The sequence below is a fragment of the Myotis lucifugus genome, unplaced genomic scaffold (assembly GCF_000147115.1).
Source record: "Myotis lucifugus unplaced genomic scaffold, Myoluc2.0 scaffold_21, whole genome shotgun sequence".
NCBI lineage: Eukaryota > Metazoa > Chordata > Mammalia > Chiroptera > Vespertilionidae > Myotis > Myotis lucifugus.
The window spans coordinates 9,722,966-9,739,364 of NW_005871069.1; the positions used below are offsets into that span (position 1 = coordinate 9,722,966).

General features: G+C 49.6%; 1 protein-coding gene and 1 pseudogene across 1 annotated transcript in view; one reads left to right on the plus strand and one right to left on the minus strand.

Annotated features, from left to right (window-relative positions):
* Positions 1-8,356, minus strand: part of LOC102441178 — a 13,346-nt pseudogene extending 4,990 nt beyond the window's left edge.
* A 5,301-nt stretch (positions 8,357-13,657) lies between these two features.
* Positions 13,658-16,399, plus strand: part of TRPC1 (transient receptor potential cation channel subfamily C member 1) — a 162,663-nt gene continuing 159,921 nt past the window's right edge. Inside the window, exons 1-2 of the mRNA XM_014453217.2 lie at positions 13,658-13,688; positions 14,736-15,398. Coding sequence (XP_014308703.1) covers positions 13,658-13,688; positions 14,736-15,398 — 694 coding nt within the window. The remainder of the gene's footprint in view (positions 13,689-14,735; positions 15,399-16,399) is intronic.

Sequence of the window (16,399 nt, forward strand, 5' to 3'; positions counted from 1 at the left end):
GGGAAGTTTTCTTTTTGTAAATAAGGTAAGCCATTGCCAAAAGTCTGCTTTTTCCTGTGGGCTTGCCATAAATTGCTACATTAAAGATTTTGGCTTTCTTTTAAGCAGAAACAAACTAACTTGGGTGTCTCCCCAAAAAAAACAAAGTAGGGGGAGAAATATGCTTGGCCAATTCTGCAATGCACACCATTTCAAGTAAAAGTAACTTTCTTTTTTACTTATGGTGAGGCAACAGGCGTGGGGTGTGATCGCTTGGCTGTGGGCAAACAGGCGTGGGGTGTGATCGCTTGGCTGGCCTGGGCCTCCCTCTGCAGGGTGATCACTGGCCAGCCCCATGATGGTGAGATTTAATGCTTGAATTAATGGTGAGGTTTAATGCTTGAATAATAACTTTTAGTTTACTTTGTAAATAGTAGTGGAAGAGATTTTAAAATTTCTTATTTTTAAGCTTAAATTTACTTTTAAACAGCATTCTTTTTGGCTAGTGCTCATTTGCATATGTATGCAAACTTTATTTTGGACTTTAGTAGAACCAGTTCCTCATAAAAAAATATTGGCTTCACATATAAATGAGTTTATATGAGACTTTGATTATATTGTGAAAAGCTAACTTATTAAGTAATTAAAGTACGCCCTTTTATTGAAAAAGTGAAGTAAGCAAACTTATGTATTTGACCCATGAAGTACAGAAGCCACCCTTCTCCCCCCACTCCCCCCCCCCCCCCCAGCCAATCTGAAAAGCAGGGCTGGGTGGGGGTCTGAGGCATCATGTATTCTTCTGTTTTGAAATTTCACTGCTGAATATTCTGGTTTTTCTTAAGAAGTATTCAGCAGCCTTGTCCTGCTAAGCTTAGAGGCTGAAACCTTTATAACATTTAAAATATCTATAATAATAAAAGTGTAATATGCAAATCGACCAAACGACCAAACAGCAGACCGGCCAGCTGACGACCTTCCAGACGACCACACTATGACACGCACTGGTGCCAGGCCAGCTAAGATGGGTGCAATGCGATTGGGCAGGGGGCCCTGCCATCGCCCCATGATCACCCCGCAGAGGAAGGCCCAGGACACCGGCCAGTGACGCTGTGGCAGGTGTGCGGGGCTGGCCAGTGATCACCCTGCAGAGGGAGGCCCAGGCCAGCCAAGCGATCACACCCCACGCCTGTTGTCCACAGAGGGAGGTGACAGGTGGCAGGGGAGGGGGGGGGCAGTGTTGCACAGATGGCAAGCAATGGTAGTGGTGGGGTTGAGGCCAGCTGCCAGCATCCTGGGGAAGGAAAGCCTCGATAGGCCCTGATCACCAGACAGGCCTAGGGACCCTACCCGAGGGGTCCTGGATTGCAAGAGGGTGCAGGCCGGGCTGAGGGATACCCTTCTCCCCCCGTGCATGAATTTTGTGCACTGGGCCTCTAGTATGTATATAAATAGAACACAATTATTAATTTTTATTTGACAAAGCTTCTCACATGATTTCAAGTATATTAGATCGGCCTAATTTAGTTCAAAAATATTTCTCTTAAGAAGAGAGAATAAATCCTTGAATCATTCCAGGGCCCTTGAAATGTCCCAAAGCTATCTCTCGGTTAAAGTCTTGAAATTTAACTTGGAAAGACTGTCAAATATACAGAACCCAAAGATTATTTTATCATTTTTTGTCATTCTAAAAGATATCAATTAAATTTAAACTAGTTTTAATATTAAAAATTTGGTTCAGACCATAGAATTAATCCTCCTTTTTTAAAAAAATATATTTTATTGATTTTTTTACAGAGAGGAAGGGAGAGGGATAGAGAGTTAGAAACATCGATGAGAGAGAAACATCGATCAGCTGCCTCCTGCACACCCCCCACTGGGGATGTGCCTGCAACCAAGGTACATGCCCTTGACCGGAATTGAACCTGGGACCTTTCAGTCTGCAGGCTGATGCTCTATCCACTGAGCCAAACCGGTCAGGGCTAATTCTCCTTTTTTATCAGGCCAATAAAATATTATATACCTAGGTTGAAATTTTACCACATATAGTAGACAGACACACATACACATAAAGTCTATAATATATTTTGAACTACTAATTTTCAGAGAAAACGCAAGAATTATTTTTTTCAAAAATGAATTTCTATACTTCATGCATTTACTATCACAACCATAATTTCTCCCAACTTAATTTGAATTTTTAACTCTTAAAAGCCTCAGGTGGCAAGTTAAATACTTAGCATTTTTCTGATTAGTAATATATTCATATTTTTAAGCATATATTTCAAATAAAATACATGACATTCAATTAATAGATTCAAATCTATCCTTTAGAATTTTCATATGAGGCAAACTCAGATTAATATTTCAGTATCTTGTTATTTTAAAATATCTAGATATTTAATAATTTTTATTATTTAATTCTGCAAACTCCAAAGTTTTAAGTTACCAAAGACTTTGGAAAACTATGTTTAGTCATATATAATTACCACTGAAAAAGATTTACCATATACCCTTCATTTTAGTTATGTATATTTTGCCTTAACAACTTTGAGATTTTAAAGCCAATTATTACTACCCAAGGCATTTTCCTTGGTAAATTCTGTAACAGAGATAACTCACTGGCTTTCAGTGGCTTTCATGTTAAAGTATTATTTTATTTTATTTTTCTTTATAAAACAGGAGTGCCCCCGGGATATGGGAGGCCATCTTGGAATGTGGTCCAGTACTATTCAAGAACTGCCCTTTATCATGGAAACATTAATCTTGTTTCCCAAACACAGCCTGTATATTTTTTGTGTGTGTCATTTTTGCCATCTTCTAAAGAAAAACAGAGACTGAGTTAAATTTTTTGCCTCTTCTATGGCATCCATGAAGAGATGGGGCTTAGGCCAAGAGGCCACCCAAAATTGGGTGAGGCGCTATCCTTTTAAACTAGCCTTTTTCTCTTCATGGGTATAGAAGTCCCAGATGCATCCCTAAATTGTGAGAAATGTCTCATCTCTCCAAATTTCAAATGACAGACTGGGAAATAAAAACATGGCAAAAATGAGACTTTTAAGAATGCTCCTGAGAGCAGGCGTCCATTTTGCAGGATCACCAAGAGACTTAGTAATTAACTAGAGGCCCGGTGCACGAAATTCGTGCACTGGGGATGGGTGGGGGGGTCCCTTAGCCCAGCCTGTGCCCTCTCGCAGTCTGGGACCCCTCCCTCCTTACCGCCCACTTGCTTGCTGCTTCCTACCGTTCAGCTTGCTGCTCCTTAGGCCTTGGGTCTGCTGGGTGCCGGGCCTGTGGGTTTCTGTCTCTGATACCCCCAGCAGCCCCAGCACCTTGATGGCGGGGCTTGGGGCTGCTGGGTGCTGGGGCTGCGGATCTGTGTCTTTGATCAGGGCCCCAGCAGCCCCAGCACCAAGGTGGTGGGCCTTGGGGCTGCTGGGTACAGGCCCCCCGCCTGCGTGTTTGTGTCTTCTATCAGGCCCCCAGCAGCCCCAGCACCGAGGTGGTGGGCCTTGGGGCTGCTGGGTGCCGAGCCTGTTGGGGTCCAACCCCAGCAGGTCCAGGGGTCCCCAAAGGTGTGGACGGAGTCGGCGAAGAAGGAATGACACGGAGACAGCCTTCATTTGATCAGCAGCCTAGCCAGGATCTCTAGTCAGGATCTCCAGCCAAGTTCTGGCTAGGATCTCCAGCGAAGTTCTGGTGTTTATTGTCTTGTTACATCTGTATTTATACCAGTTGATTTTAATCCTGTCCATTTCTATTGCAAAGGTTAGGGCATTTCTTATCTCCATTCCAGGGAGTAAAGATTATGTAGCTTAAGCGTGATTGTAGTTAAAGTGATTAACTACCTGCCTGGCACTTAGTTAAGGGGTTTTATCCCCTCCCTAACTTCAGGGAAAAATCCCTACCTGGGGAAACAACCTTTCTCGGAGAGGTGACCTTGGTTAAAACACATAACGCTAAGGGGAGCAAACATATTAAGAACAGTATGCTGTATATGCCAGGTCCCTTGAAACATATGCTGCGCAGATGTTTCTTTCCTGCAGCGACTGTGTCAAGCAGCAAGGATGGACCGGCTTCCAGCAGAGGTGGTGGGCCTTGGGGCTGCTAGGTGCCGGGCCTGCTGGTTTGTGTCTCCAATCAAGCCCCCAGCAGCCCCAAAACCGCCTCAGCGGGGCTTGGGGCTGCTGGGTGCCGGGCTCCCCTGCATGTTTGTGTCTGTAATCTGGCCCCCAGCAGCCCCAGCACCACCTAAATAACTTAAGGGAAACTTTATTTAGTCTTCTTTTAAAAGCAATCTAGTTTAAAAATGAGTTGCAGTTAAGAGAGAACAAAGAACATGGTACCTAAGAGTGAGATAGACAGACAGAGGAGAGGCTGGGCACTGGTCAGGGGCTTACATGCCAACTGTTCTCCACCTGGGAAATGATGTAAAATCGGTTTCTTTAGTTTTCTGCTCAATGGTCTTCTCCAGCGAGTGGAGTGGCATCTGCTTGCTTCTCCCTGGGGCCTGGCTTGGTGATCGCCTTGGGGTCTGGCTGCGCTCCAGCCGGCTCCGCACGGGCCTGCCTGCTCCGCCTGGCCCTGTCCACACATTGCTTCCTCGGAGTCTTCCTTGGGCGCAGCCCTGGTCCATCACCTCCTCCTGTGTCTCGCACCACTTCCACAGGGCCCAGAAAAAAGCCCACACGGAATTTAGGTCTGCAAGGAGCTGGTCCTCTGCTTTCAGAACCTTCGGGATCTCCACTTGCAATTGTTCCCTTCCATGACCTTCCTTCCCTACCTCCGACATCTTCCCGGAGCACCACATGCCTGCCCTCCAGCAGCAGGTTGTCTTTGTGTGGCTTTCAGGGCAGCCTTCAGGGCCTGAGGCCCGCCCGGAAGGCGGGTGGCTCCCCAGCAACTCCTGCTGCACCAGGCGCAAGTGCTCCTGCCCCCCACCGCGCCCTCCAGGCATGCGCTGCTCCACGCTGTGCTCAGGGCCTGGGAGTTAAGCAAGCAGGGTGGTCCTGATGCGGTAGAGCTGGGCCAGCGTCAGCTTCCTGTGCTGGGCAGAGATCCCTAGGGGAGGCTCAAGCTGGACCCTGGGGGAGGTCCCTGAGGGCAGCTCTCTGCTCCTCCTGGCTGGCCCTTTGGGCTCCCCCACCAGGCAGGTGGTCCTGCCCTCCATCTCTGATAGCTGGGAGCCACTGTCAGGGCTTGGTGGCCCCCGCAATTCCAGCGGGGCCCAGCTTCGTGAGGGGAGCCCCGAGTCCTAGTGCCGGTGGCTGTGGCAGCCAAGCAGAGTTCCGACAGGCTGCGGCTGGGGGCTGGGGGGCGCCCCCTGGGTGGCGGCCCCTGCCAGCAGCTGCAGGAGGCTGGCCCTCAGATTTGAACTTGAGCAGGTGGGGGCAGGTGGGGCAGCCAGCTGGGACAGGGGGTGCGGCGCCGGAGGCGGGGTGAGGGCGGGGTGAAAGGGGCCTGGTGGTAAATCTAGGGACCAGGGCGCTGGCTCCACCACAGGGGCTGGGGTCGCAAAAGTCTTGCAAAGAGGTGGAGGAGAGGGTGCCGTAGGCAGAAGTCCATGGAGCAGGAGCTGCCCTCCCCGGGGCCCAGGGCCAGCAGTTCACTGGTCGGTGTGACAGATGAGGCGGTGGTACTGAGGGACATCTCCTCCGACTGGGAGCTGAAGGGGCCGCCCTCGAACTCGGGAGAGGAGAGCTTCTCCCCGGGCTCCAGCACCACTATGGCCAGGGTCTCTGTGGAGCCCTCTGAGGCGCAGTGCTAGGTGTCCAGGCTGTTGCTGCTTTTACGCAGGATGGTGGGGGAGCTGGCGGCGGAAGTGCTACTCTCCCCACCCTCCTCTTCCTCCTCGTCTTCCTCATCTTCCTCCTGCTCATCCTCCTCCTCCTCCAGGCTCTGCAGGTGCTGCTGGCTGCCCGCATGCTCCTGCGCATGCAGCTGCTGCAACTGGTTCTGGGCATTGTAAATGGAGTCCACCCAGCCCCGGCACAGAGCCTGCCCGCTGGCCTGGAACGTGTAGGCCCCCAGGGCGCTGTGGAACTCATTCAGGTAGATGAGGAGGAAGGAGCCAGGGTCCCACAGCTCCCGGCACACGATCTTGTCCACCAGCAGTGGTGGCCTGATACCCTGGTCCCCTCAGCCTTCTTCACTGCCTTGGTCACTAAGAGTAGGTCCGTGAAGAGGAAGCAGTACACATCCATCTTGCTGTCCTTTCCCTCCTTCATCCTCAGGCTGCCCTCCAATAGCAGCTGACGCGTCTCTTCCGGGGAGGCACCAGGGATGGGCGGGGTCAGGTCCAGGTGCAGAAATTCCTTCAGGAGCTTGTCCACGTCGTCGTTGCTACCCTCCACCACCTCGTAGGCGTCCATGCAGCTCACCATGGAGGCCAGCTACTGCCGCTCCTGTCGCTGCCGCATGCACGCGTTCACGTGGTGGATGAAGCGCTCCATGGAGCTGATCATGGTGATGACGGCCTCCTTGGCACGTGGCTCGTCCCTCTTCCTCAGCACTGACTTGAGCAGCAGCGGGTACTTGGTGAGCCGCTGGTGGGGCTTGGCGAGCACGTCGCTCAGCTTCAGCCGCTGGCACTGCTGGTGCTTCTCAGCCCACGTCACGTAGGCCGGGAAGAGGTCGTTGTCGTGCAGCCCTCCTCCTCCATGCAGTACCGGATGTAGGGCTTGAAGAGGGAGCCGAACATCTTGAAGCCTTTGAGGAGGTCCCGGGCTGCAGCAGCGCCCGCGTGTGCAGCGCCTTCTCCACCATCGGCGCCATCACGCTGCCCCACAGCCCACGGTGCAGACGCACAATCTTGGGGATGTTGCTGAACAGGAGCGGGGCGTGCAGGTGTCCAGACTCCTCCCCAAGGCGACCCTTCACCCAGGAGTCCCCGCTGCTCCATTCACCCCCTCGGCCAGCGGGGAGCACCCTCGGTGGGTCCGCTGCTCTGGGAGCTGGGGAGGGGGAGACCGCAGAAGGCAGGCGAGGAGCCCAGGACGCATTGCGCCCCGCCACCACCCTGCGTCCTGCTGGGGCCTGCACCCAGGAGGGCAAGGCCCTGAAGCCCCGGAAGGTGGGTGGCTCCCCAGCATGTCCCACTGCACCAGGCACATGTGTGCCCGCCCCCACCCACGCCCTCCAGGCCTGCGCAGTTCCATGCTGAGCTCAGGGCCTGGGCAGCGCTCCAGGAGCGGGGTGTGGAGGTGTGGGGACTCCTCCCCAGGGCGACCCTTCACTCAGGAGTCCCCGCTGCTCCATTCACCCCCTCGGCCAGCAGGGAGCACCCTCGGTGGGTCCACTGCTCTGGGCGCTGGGGAGGAGGAGGCCTCGGAGGGTGAGGCCCTGAAGCAGGAGGAAGCCGCGTAAGGCAGGCAAGGAGCCCAGGACTCAAGGCGCCCCCCGCCGCCACCCTGCGTCCGCTGGGGCCTGCACCCAGGAGTGCCATGGCTGCGGCAGGGCCACCGGCTGGGCTTGGAGGTGAGTCCTCCACGCACAGGCCCAGCGGCCTGCCTGGTGTGGGTGGGGATTTCGGGTCACCTTGAGGGAGGCTCCGGCCTTTCTCTGCTCCTCTCCTGGTGGAGCGGCGGGACTCCAGCGCTGAGGTCAGAGGAGCCGCCTTCCAGCCCCCAGGTCGCTTCTTGGAGTCGGAAGTTGTGCCATCAGCCTCTGCCTAGGACGGGACCTCTGCACCCCCAGGGTGCATAAACACACAGGACTTCCATCAGGCTTCGCTGATCCCAGGCCGTGAGGCCTTGCTGCTCGGCTGGCTTCGGGCTGTTTGGCTTCACTCCACCACTTGGAGCCTACATATGCAAATTAACCGCCATCTTTGTTGGCAGTTAATTTGCATATTGCCCTGATTAGCCAATGGGAAGTGTAGCGGAGGTACGGTTAATTACCCTTTTTGTCTTTTATTAGATAGGATGGGCTGGGGCCTTTTTTAGTTATCTCCCTTTGTCTAGGGAATTTTCCTAGGGCCTGTATTATTGGCCACGTGTACTGATCATATTCTCTCTCCCCATCCTCACATTCTGTTTGCTCTGGGGAAATTTAGTAATGGCCTGGCCATCTACTGTTTCTTTTCTATGAGGATAAATTAAAGGCATGCTTAATAGACTAACAATAAACAAATTAAACCAAACAACAAAGACAGATAAAACAATAATCAACAGACAAGCATGCATAACACATAGTCAAGACTTAATAAATCAGAGTTCTTTTGATGGATCTTTCAGATGTTTTACATTGCCTGGGACTTACAGCCAGAATGCAGCCCAGATCTTAGCCTGTTGTTTACAGATCTCATCATATTCTGCTCTCCATAGCACTGACTGGCATCTAAAGTTGTTTCAGCTAAAATCTGCCAGTCCCAAGGAGTCATATGGTAATTTTCAGACAAAGCATTAAAGAGTCTTTTTGTAAAAGGACTGTTAGCCCCATTTTCTCTAGTTGATGAGCCTTATTTAAGAGAGTACCTTTTGACACATTAATTCCTTTATCCTTGAGCATGCAAACTAAAAATTTACAATGATGTTTTTGCCTTTTACTCAAATTCTTCCCCATCATAACCTGGCTGATTAAAAAAGTCCTCATCCACTTATGATCGCAACTCCGATACTGGCATGGGCTTTGTGTGCAGTGAACTTCCCACCTTTCCAGTGAATTTCCACTTTTCCTTTTTCACTTTGTTTTTTGCTCAGGCGAATCTTCTCCTCCAGTCCCTGTCTGGGGTGCCAGATGCCGCAACCTTTGCAGCAGGCTTCAGGATCTGAGGAGGGGCCAATGCACAAATGAAAATGCTATACAAGAAATATGAATTTAGAAGACATTGTGGGGCAGGTGGAGCCTTTCTTGAAGAGAGCCACTGACTCTGGCCTGGTCCACTATTTATTTACTTGAACACACATGTGCCCTTTAGCAACACATACAGGCATATCAAAGGTAAATTTTGGTAAACAGTAAAAGGATTATCAGGTTAGGGAATTGCCTTGAGCCACCACTATCTCAACAGACGAGGTGCTTAGCATCAGCCCTGCTAATGCCCAAGGTCCATCAGCCTTCCGGGTTCCTTGGTGCACTCTCATGACAGTATTGGCAAGCGGTGGCTTCCTGTAAAAGCCTAATATGCAAATTGTCCCCTCGGGAGTTCAACTGGGAGGCCAGGAGTTTGATTGCTCGCCATGATATGCACTGACCACTAGGGGGTGGTGTGGAATGAAGGAAGGCCCTGGCCAGCAGCTGGCAGCCGGGGAAGGGAGGCCCTGGCTGGCAGCTAGAAGGCCCCGATTTGCCCTGATCACTGGCCAGCCTAGGGACCCTACCTGTGCATGGATTTCGTGCACTGGGCCTCTAGTCTATTATAAGGTTATTTTCCAGAAAGGAGAAATTAAAAATACTAAAACAAAATTCCTAATTATTTAGTTTGTAAAAATAATTGCTTAAAACTAATTATTAAAACAAAAAAAAACACTTATTAGATTATTTTGGGAGAGTGAAGGTGGTTTTATGGTTTTTTAACATGAAGAAATTTAATAGAGACCAGCTTCATATTACTACACATTTAGTTTGTGTGGAAGTAATTACAGTGAATCAACCAATCCAATAAGATAAATTTGCCTATTATGATCCTGGTATGACATTAGACACTGGAGATTCAGTCAAGAAAAATATATGACCTCATGAATCTTATATACTAGTGAAGAGAGACAGGTGATAAACGGGAATTTTAGATAATGATAACTGTAGTAGGAGAAAAAAAATGGTAACATGATAGAGACTGACTTGGGAACTAGGGTGAATATTATTTTAGTTTGGGTGGTCAAGGAAGGCCTCTTTAAGGATGTGAGTTTAGTCAATATAAATGATGAGGCAGAGCTAAGTGTTCAACAGAGGGAATAAGTGTAAAGGCTCTGATGCAGGAAGCGTATTGTAGGAATTTCAGGAAAAGAAACAGTCAGATGTGGCCTAGGAGTAGTGAAGGAGAAATAGAGAGCTCGGAGACATAGATAGGATCTATTCTACTTATAGGACTAGATCTGAATCTGGATTTTCTCCTCTCCAACTGGAGTTGCAGATGGCTCTTCTTTTGTATCTGTGGTTTGGTGAGTTGCTCTGAATAATGTGCTATGGAATCTTGCATTCTACTGTTCATTAAAACTCCATCATGGTCTCCAAATCACAAATGCAAGATAAAGACTGCTTTATGCTAGATAAAGAGTGTACCATAGAGGCAAGAGAGAATAAACTACATCTGAGATGATTCCAAGACTCTGAGTAACAGGATGCAGTTGCAACTCTGACTTACCAGTATTTTAGAAAGGAAATTTAGAGACAGGATAGGCAGTCAGGGAATAAGGGGGGTGGTCCATGGGAGAGAAATGCATAGGGTGAGGGCTGGGAGCCACCAGAATGCCTATCTTACTTTTAAGAGGATAGAGAAAGGTCACAAGATAAGGGGAAGGGAAAGGCATACATTCACAGAGGATAGAAGAATGTTGCAAGATAAGAGGGAGAGAAAAAGGGGGGTACCAGGTGGGCTTTGACCTTTTAAACTGATACTCTGCAGAAGAATGGCCAATTAGAAAGAGTCCAACTAGAAGGGGTCATGTTCAGACAAAGAGCTACCAGAATATATAAATCAGAGACAAAGAGACTCAGAACAAGATTTAGATTTTTTTCCCATTTTAGAGAGAGAGAGACAGCAGGATTTTCACATTTGGGGACCCAGGAGGAGTTTGAATATGCTTCCAATAAACTTTCACCTTTTTATATAAAATCTTTTAGTCCATGAATTTATTCTTCAAATTTTGTAGGACAAGAACCCACAAGGAAGAGTCCACACCCCAACTCCATGTATCACTTTGAAGGAAGAAAAGCCCTCATACTCTGGAATGCCTGGTAGGTCTGTCCACTAAAGTAGGCCGGAATTCCCCTGACTCTAAGAAATTAATCCAGCCTCTGTGAAAGTCCAGAGGGGATAACCTAAACCCAGAAGCTTGAGTAGACTTAAAAGTGTATGTATAGTTTTGAGCCATATGAATTTTTATCCTCAAACATTTGAACTTTTGGATGGGTCATGGTTAGAGTGGTTCTGCTACTGAGTAAAAATTTTACTGGGTAAACTCACACACACCAACCCAAACATGTTACCACTGTGTTCACTGGCCACAAATTTACAGTGAGCAACTTTGACATTTCACCAAATACACAAACTTGGAACTGAATCCAACAGTATATAAGGGGGAGGCTTATGATCTACTAGAGTTTTTGTTTGTTTGTTTGTTTTTTGTTTTTTTAAGGCTAAAATGGGCCTGGCCAGTTTTTCTCAGTGATTAGAGCATTGATCTGCACACCAAAGGGTCTCGGGTCGATTCCTGGTAAAGGGCATGTACCTGAGTTGTAGGTTCATTCCCCAGCCGCAGCCTGGGTAAGTTCAGGAGGGAACCTGTCAATGTCTCTCTCTCTCTCTCTCTCTCTCTCTTTCTCTCCTTCCCTCCCTTTCTCTCTCTTCCCCCAACCCCAGACTCCCTTTTTTCCACTCTCTCTGAAAAAGCAATGGAAAAAATATTCTCAGGTGAAGATTAACAACAACCACAAAAGACTAAAATGATTCACTAGGAGAGACCAAGATGGCGGCATAGGTAAACACCGGAGATTGCTGCCGCAAACAACCACTTCAAAAATACAACTAAAAGACGGAAGGAACATCACCCAGAACCATAGGAAAGCTGGCTGAGGAGAGACTCTTCAACTAGAAGGAAAGAGAACAGCATACCGAGGCTCAGAGGAGGCGCAGTGTGGAAAATACAAAGGTGCGGAGGTGCGCGAGCAAAGCGGGCTGGTGGCTGAGGGCGCGGTTGTCGTTTTCAATCAGGAGGGAGTCTCAGACTCTGAGCTTCAGATCCGGGCGAGTCTCTAGGGACTCAGACGCAAACGGGAGAGGCGGGATTGTCTGGCATCAGTTGGAACGTGAGGGCAGCTTTCTCTCCGAGGTTTGCAGCGGTTACTGGGGTTCTGAGAAGCAGAGCCTCTGGGAACGGGACTGAGAGCAGCCATAACTGCTCCCTCCGCCCGCCCTGTTGATCCCGTGTGACCTGCCCCGCCCAAGCCCTGCGCAGAGCCATTTGCCGGATAGCCTCAGGCAAAGGCTAGATTAGCACCTCTCCAGAGGACAGAAGTTTTCCCACTGCAGATACAGGTGATTCTCACAGCCAGTCGGCCTGGTGGTCAAATCCCTCTAGTATTAACTACAACAATCAAGGCTTAACTAGAACAAGACTGCGCACAAAGACCACAAGGGGGTGCACCAAGAAAGCATAAAAAATGCGGAGACAAAAAAACATGACAGAAATGGAGGATATAGAGCTAAAAAACGCAATTTTGAGGGCTTGCAATAATTTGCTAGAAGCTGCCAATAAACTTGATGAGAGCCTCACGAAATCTAATGAGACCCTCGATGCTGTGATAAAGAACCAACTAGAAATTAAGCATACACTGACTGAAATAAAGAATATTATACAGACTCCCCATAGCAGACCAGAGGAGAGCAAGAATCAAGTCAAAGATTTGAAATGCGAAGAAGCAAAAAACACCCAACCGGAAAAGCAAAATGAAAAAAGAATCCGAAAATACGAAGATAGTGTAAGGAGCCTCTGGGACAGCTTCAAGCGTACCAACATCAGAATTATAGGGGAGCCAGAAGATGAGAGACAGCAAGATATTGAAAACCTATTTGAAGAAATAATGGCAGAAAACTTCCCCCACCTGGTGAAAGAAATGGACTTACAGGTCCAAGAAGTGCAGAGAACCCCAAACAAAAGGAATCCAAAGAGGACCACACCAAGACACATCATAATTAAAATGCCAACAGCAAAAGACAAAGAGAGAATCTTAAAAGCAGCAAGAGAAAGAGACTCAATTACCTACAAGGGAATACCCATACGACTGTCAGCTGATTTCTCAACAGAAACTTTACAGGCCAGAAGGGAATGGCAAGAAATATTCAAAGTGATGAATACCAAGAACCTACAACCAAGATTACTTTATCCAGCAAAGCTATCATTCAGAATTGAAGGTCAGATAAAGAGCTTCACAGATAAGGAAAAGCTAAAGGAGTTCATCACCACTAAACCAGTATTATACGAAATGCTGAAAGGTATCCTTTAAGAAGAGGAAGAAGAAAAAGGTAAAGATACAAATTGTGAACAACAAACATGCATCTATCAACAAGTGAATCTAAGAATCAAGTGAATAAATAATCTGATGTACAGAATGAACTGGTGATTATAATGAATCAGGGACATAGAAAGGGAATGGACTGACTATTCTTGGGGGGGAAAGGGGAGTGGGAGATGCGGGAAGAGACTGGACAAAAATCGTGCACCTCTGGATGAGGACAGTGGGTGGGGAGTGAGGGTGGAGGGTGGGGCGGGAACTGGGAGGAGGGGAGTTATGGGGGGAAAAAAAGAGGAACAAATGTAATCTGAACAATAAAGATTTAATTTAAAAAAATAAGTAAAATGATTCACTAAATAATCTACTATTTTGAAGTCAACACATAAAAATGTTTAGAAAGGTGGACAATCTTGTTCAGTAAGGCCTCTTAGAGAAGATCTAAAGAGTACTTTGAATGATGATAAAGATATATTTAGGAAATTTGGGAGCTGATGTTGGCAGGGACAGGATGGAACAAATCAACCTGAACAAAAGAGGAGGTAAGTATTTCCCTTAAATACAAGATACTTCTAAGTAAATTTAAAGCCTTGGCACAATTTAGATTTTGCACAGTTGGTTCCGGGAAGCAATAATAATTATTCAAGCCATAGAATTTCCAGGTCTTCCCACCCCAACCCTGGGTTTTAAAGGTGCGAGAATTTGCTTTAATTAAAACTTTGATTAAGAAAATAAATTATTGATCTGGTCGGTGTGGCTCAGTTGGTTGGGTGTCCTCCCAGGCACCAAAAGGTTCCTCCATCAATTCTGGTCAGGGCACATGCCAGGGCTGTGGGCTCGATCCCCGCTAGGGGGCGTGCAGGAGGCAGCCTATACATGTTCTGCTTTAACATCAGTATTTCTTTCTCCCTCTCCCTTTTTCTCTAAAAACCAATAAAAATATCTTTTAAAAAAGAAAAATTATTCAAGGAAGTAGCACTTATTGTGCTGCAGTTGGCTTTTGCCTAAATAACACTCATCTTTAAAATCAGATTTATAAATGTGTAGATGAAGAAGCCATTGAAGGACTGTGATGCAGTCTATTCTAAAAACGTGCTTATCCATGATTACGTGACAATACACCTGAATTACATGCGAATAAACGTATGAATCGGGAATGTGGCGCCTTTCTACTATCACAAACGAGTTGTTAAAAGAGTCTTCAGAAATTCAGGAAGCAGGGACGTCTGGCCGCGCGGCGAGGCAGAGGGCACAGGGACAGGAATGACCCGACAGTCACACAGGGCTGTCCATTGACGTGAGCCCTCACGGTTCAGCCGCCCCGCAGCCTGTGGGCTTCCGCGCAGCAGGCGGCGGCGGGGAGGTCGCGGCGCTGAGCCGTGCTCCTCCGTCCGAAGCCTTCCAGGTCAGTCAGCACGCCAGCGGGGACCGGTGGACGCCGACACACCGACAGGCCCCGCCCACTAAGACAGGCCCCGCCCGCCAAGACAGGCCCCGCCCGCCAAGACAGGCCCCGCCCACTAAGACAGGCCCCGCCCGCCAAGACAGGCCCCGCCCGCCGCTAGAGGCCTGGCTCCGGCTGCGTCGCTAACGCGGGGCGGAGGGTGACGAGAGGAGTCGCGAGAATCTCCTGGGGGCGACGCTGGGCAGGCGGTTCCCACGGTCCTGGACCCCGACGCTTGCAGAGCCGCCTCTCGGGACTTCCCACGCACCGCTCCTCCGGCCTCTGCCTGCCCGCCGTCCCCCGCGCAGCCCCTGCGGCTCAGGCACGGCCCCGCGCTCCGCCGCCCTGGCGCCCGCTACTCTGTCGTCCCCAGACCGGCGCGGACCGGTTCGGCCGGGGCGGAGGCGGCTGGGGAGGGGTCGCGGGCCCTGGGGCCGCGCTGGTGCCGCCACCGACCTGGGGCTGTCGGTGGAGGGCGAGTGCTGGCTCCCAGGAGACGGGACGCTCTTCGGGGCCAACGGGCCGCGCGCGGAGGCAGCCGTGGGGCCGACCCATCCCTTCTCGGGCCCTGCGGCGGGGCGGGGCCCCGGGTCGCGGCCCAGGTCTCCTGGCCTGCCCCCTTCGTGGGGCGCGACGGTGGCGGCCCTGTGTCCGAGCACGGATCCTTCTGGCGCCTCCTCCTCCTCCCTGCTTTCTTCCCCATCCTCCTCTTCATCGCCGAGCGAGGTGATGGCGCTAAAGGATGTGCGGGAGGTGAAGGAGGAGAACACCCTGAATGAGAAGCTTTTCTTGCTGGCGTGCGACAAGGGTGAGAGCTCGGCCCCGTTCTCCGCTCCCGACGCTCTTGTCCTCCACACCCCTCCCTCACCCTCCGCAGCCTCAGCTTGGGGCCCTCCCTGTCCTGGCGCCGGGCGCCTGACCCGCCGCCCCCGCCGCCTCTCCGGGGCGCCCCCCGCCGCATCTGCCCTGTGAGTGCGCAGCTGGCAGCGCGAGCAGCGGGCGCGGCCCCTCCAGTTGCGGCCGCTGTGCCCAGGCTCTGGCCGCGGTCCCGGTGCTGGCGTCCTGTGTTCAGGCAGCGCTGTGGGGGCGCGGACCCCTAGGATTTTAGCCCTGCCTCTGCTGCTGACTACCCGAACGACTTGGTCTCTTTGGGGGACTTACGTTTTTTCCTGTTTGGAAGCCCAAAGGGCTTGTCTAGTGTGAAAATCCCATGACCTTGCTTAAGGTGCCTCGTGTTTGTGGGCTCTCGCCTGTTTTCCCCCTCTTCATTAAAATCTTACTTGTGTTACAGTATTTTAAGTTCAGCCACCCAGTGCCTTGGTGTACAGTGACTGTTGACTGGAATTAGATATGTCAGAATCCTAGGTGGAGACAGACAGGACTGAAGAAATAGTCCCAAACTTTCTCCAAATTTACAGAACAATTTTGTTCGTGCTTTTTATTGGAGAAGAAAATTTATTGCTTCTGAACCTTCTTTGAGAAATAAAGGTAGTGCAAAATAATTACAGGGCAAAAATGTGGACGATATTTAATATTTTTCTTAAAAAAAAGATTCGTCACTTTTATGGCCATATAAAGTCTCTTCACTCAAACATGCTTTCTTTTGTTGCATATAATAAATGGAATGGGAAATTGATTGCCCTAAGACTAATTTTACTTCCTATGTGAAATACTATAAAATTTATTTTTCTACATTTATTCAGCTTTCCTTTGTTGACCTAAAAATAAAAGTTATTTTACCAGCAAAAATGTTATTTGGGAACAGCAAAGCCGGGCAATTCAGGACAAGTAAGCTACAGCAAAAGCCAT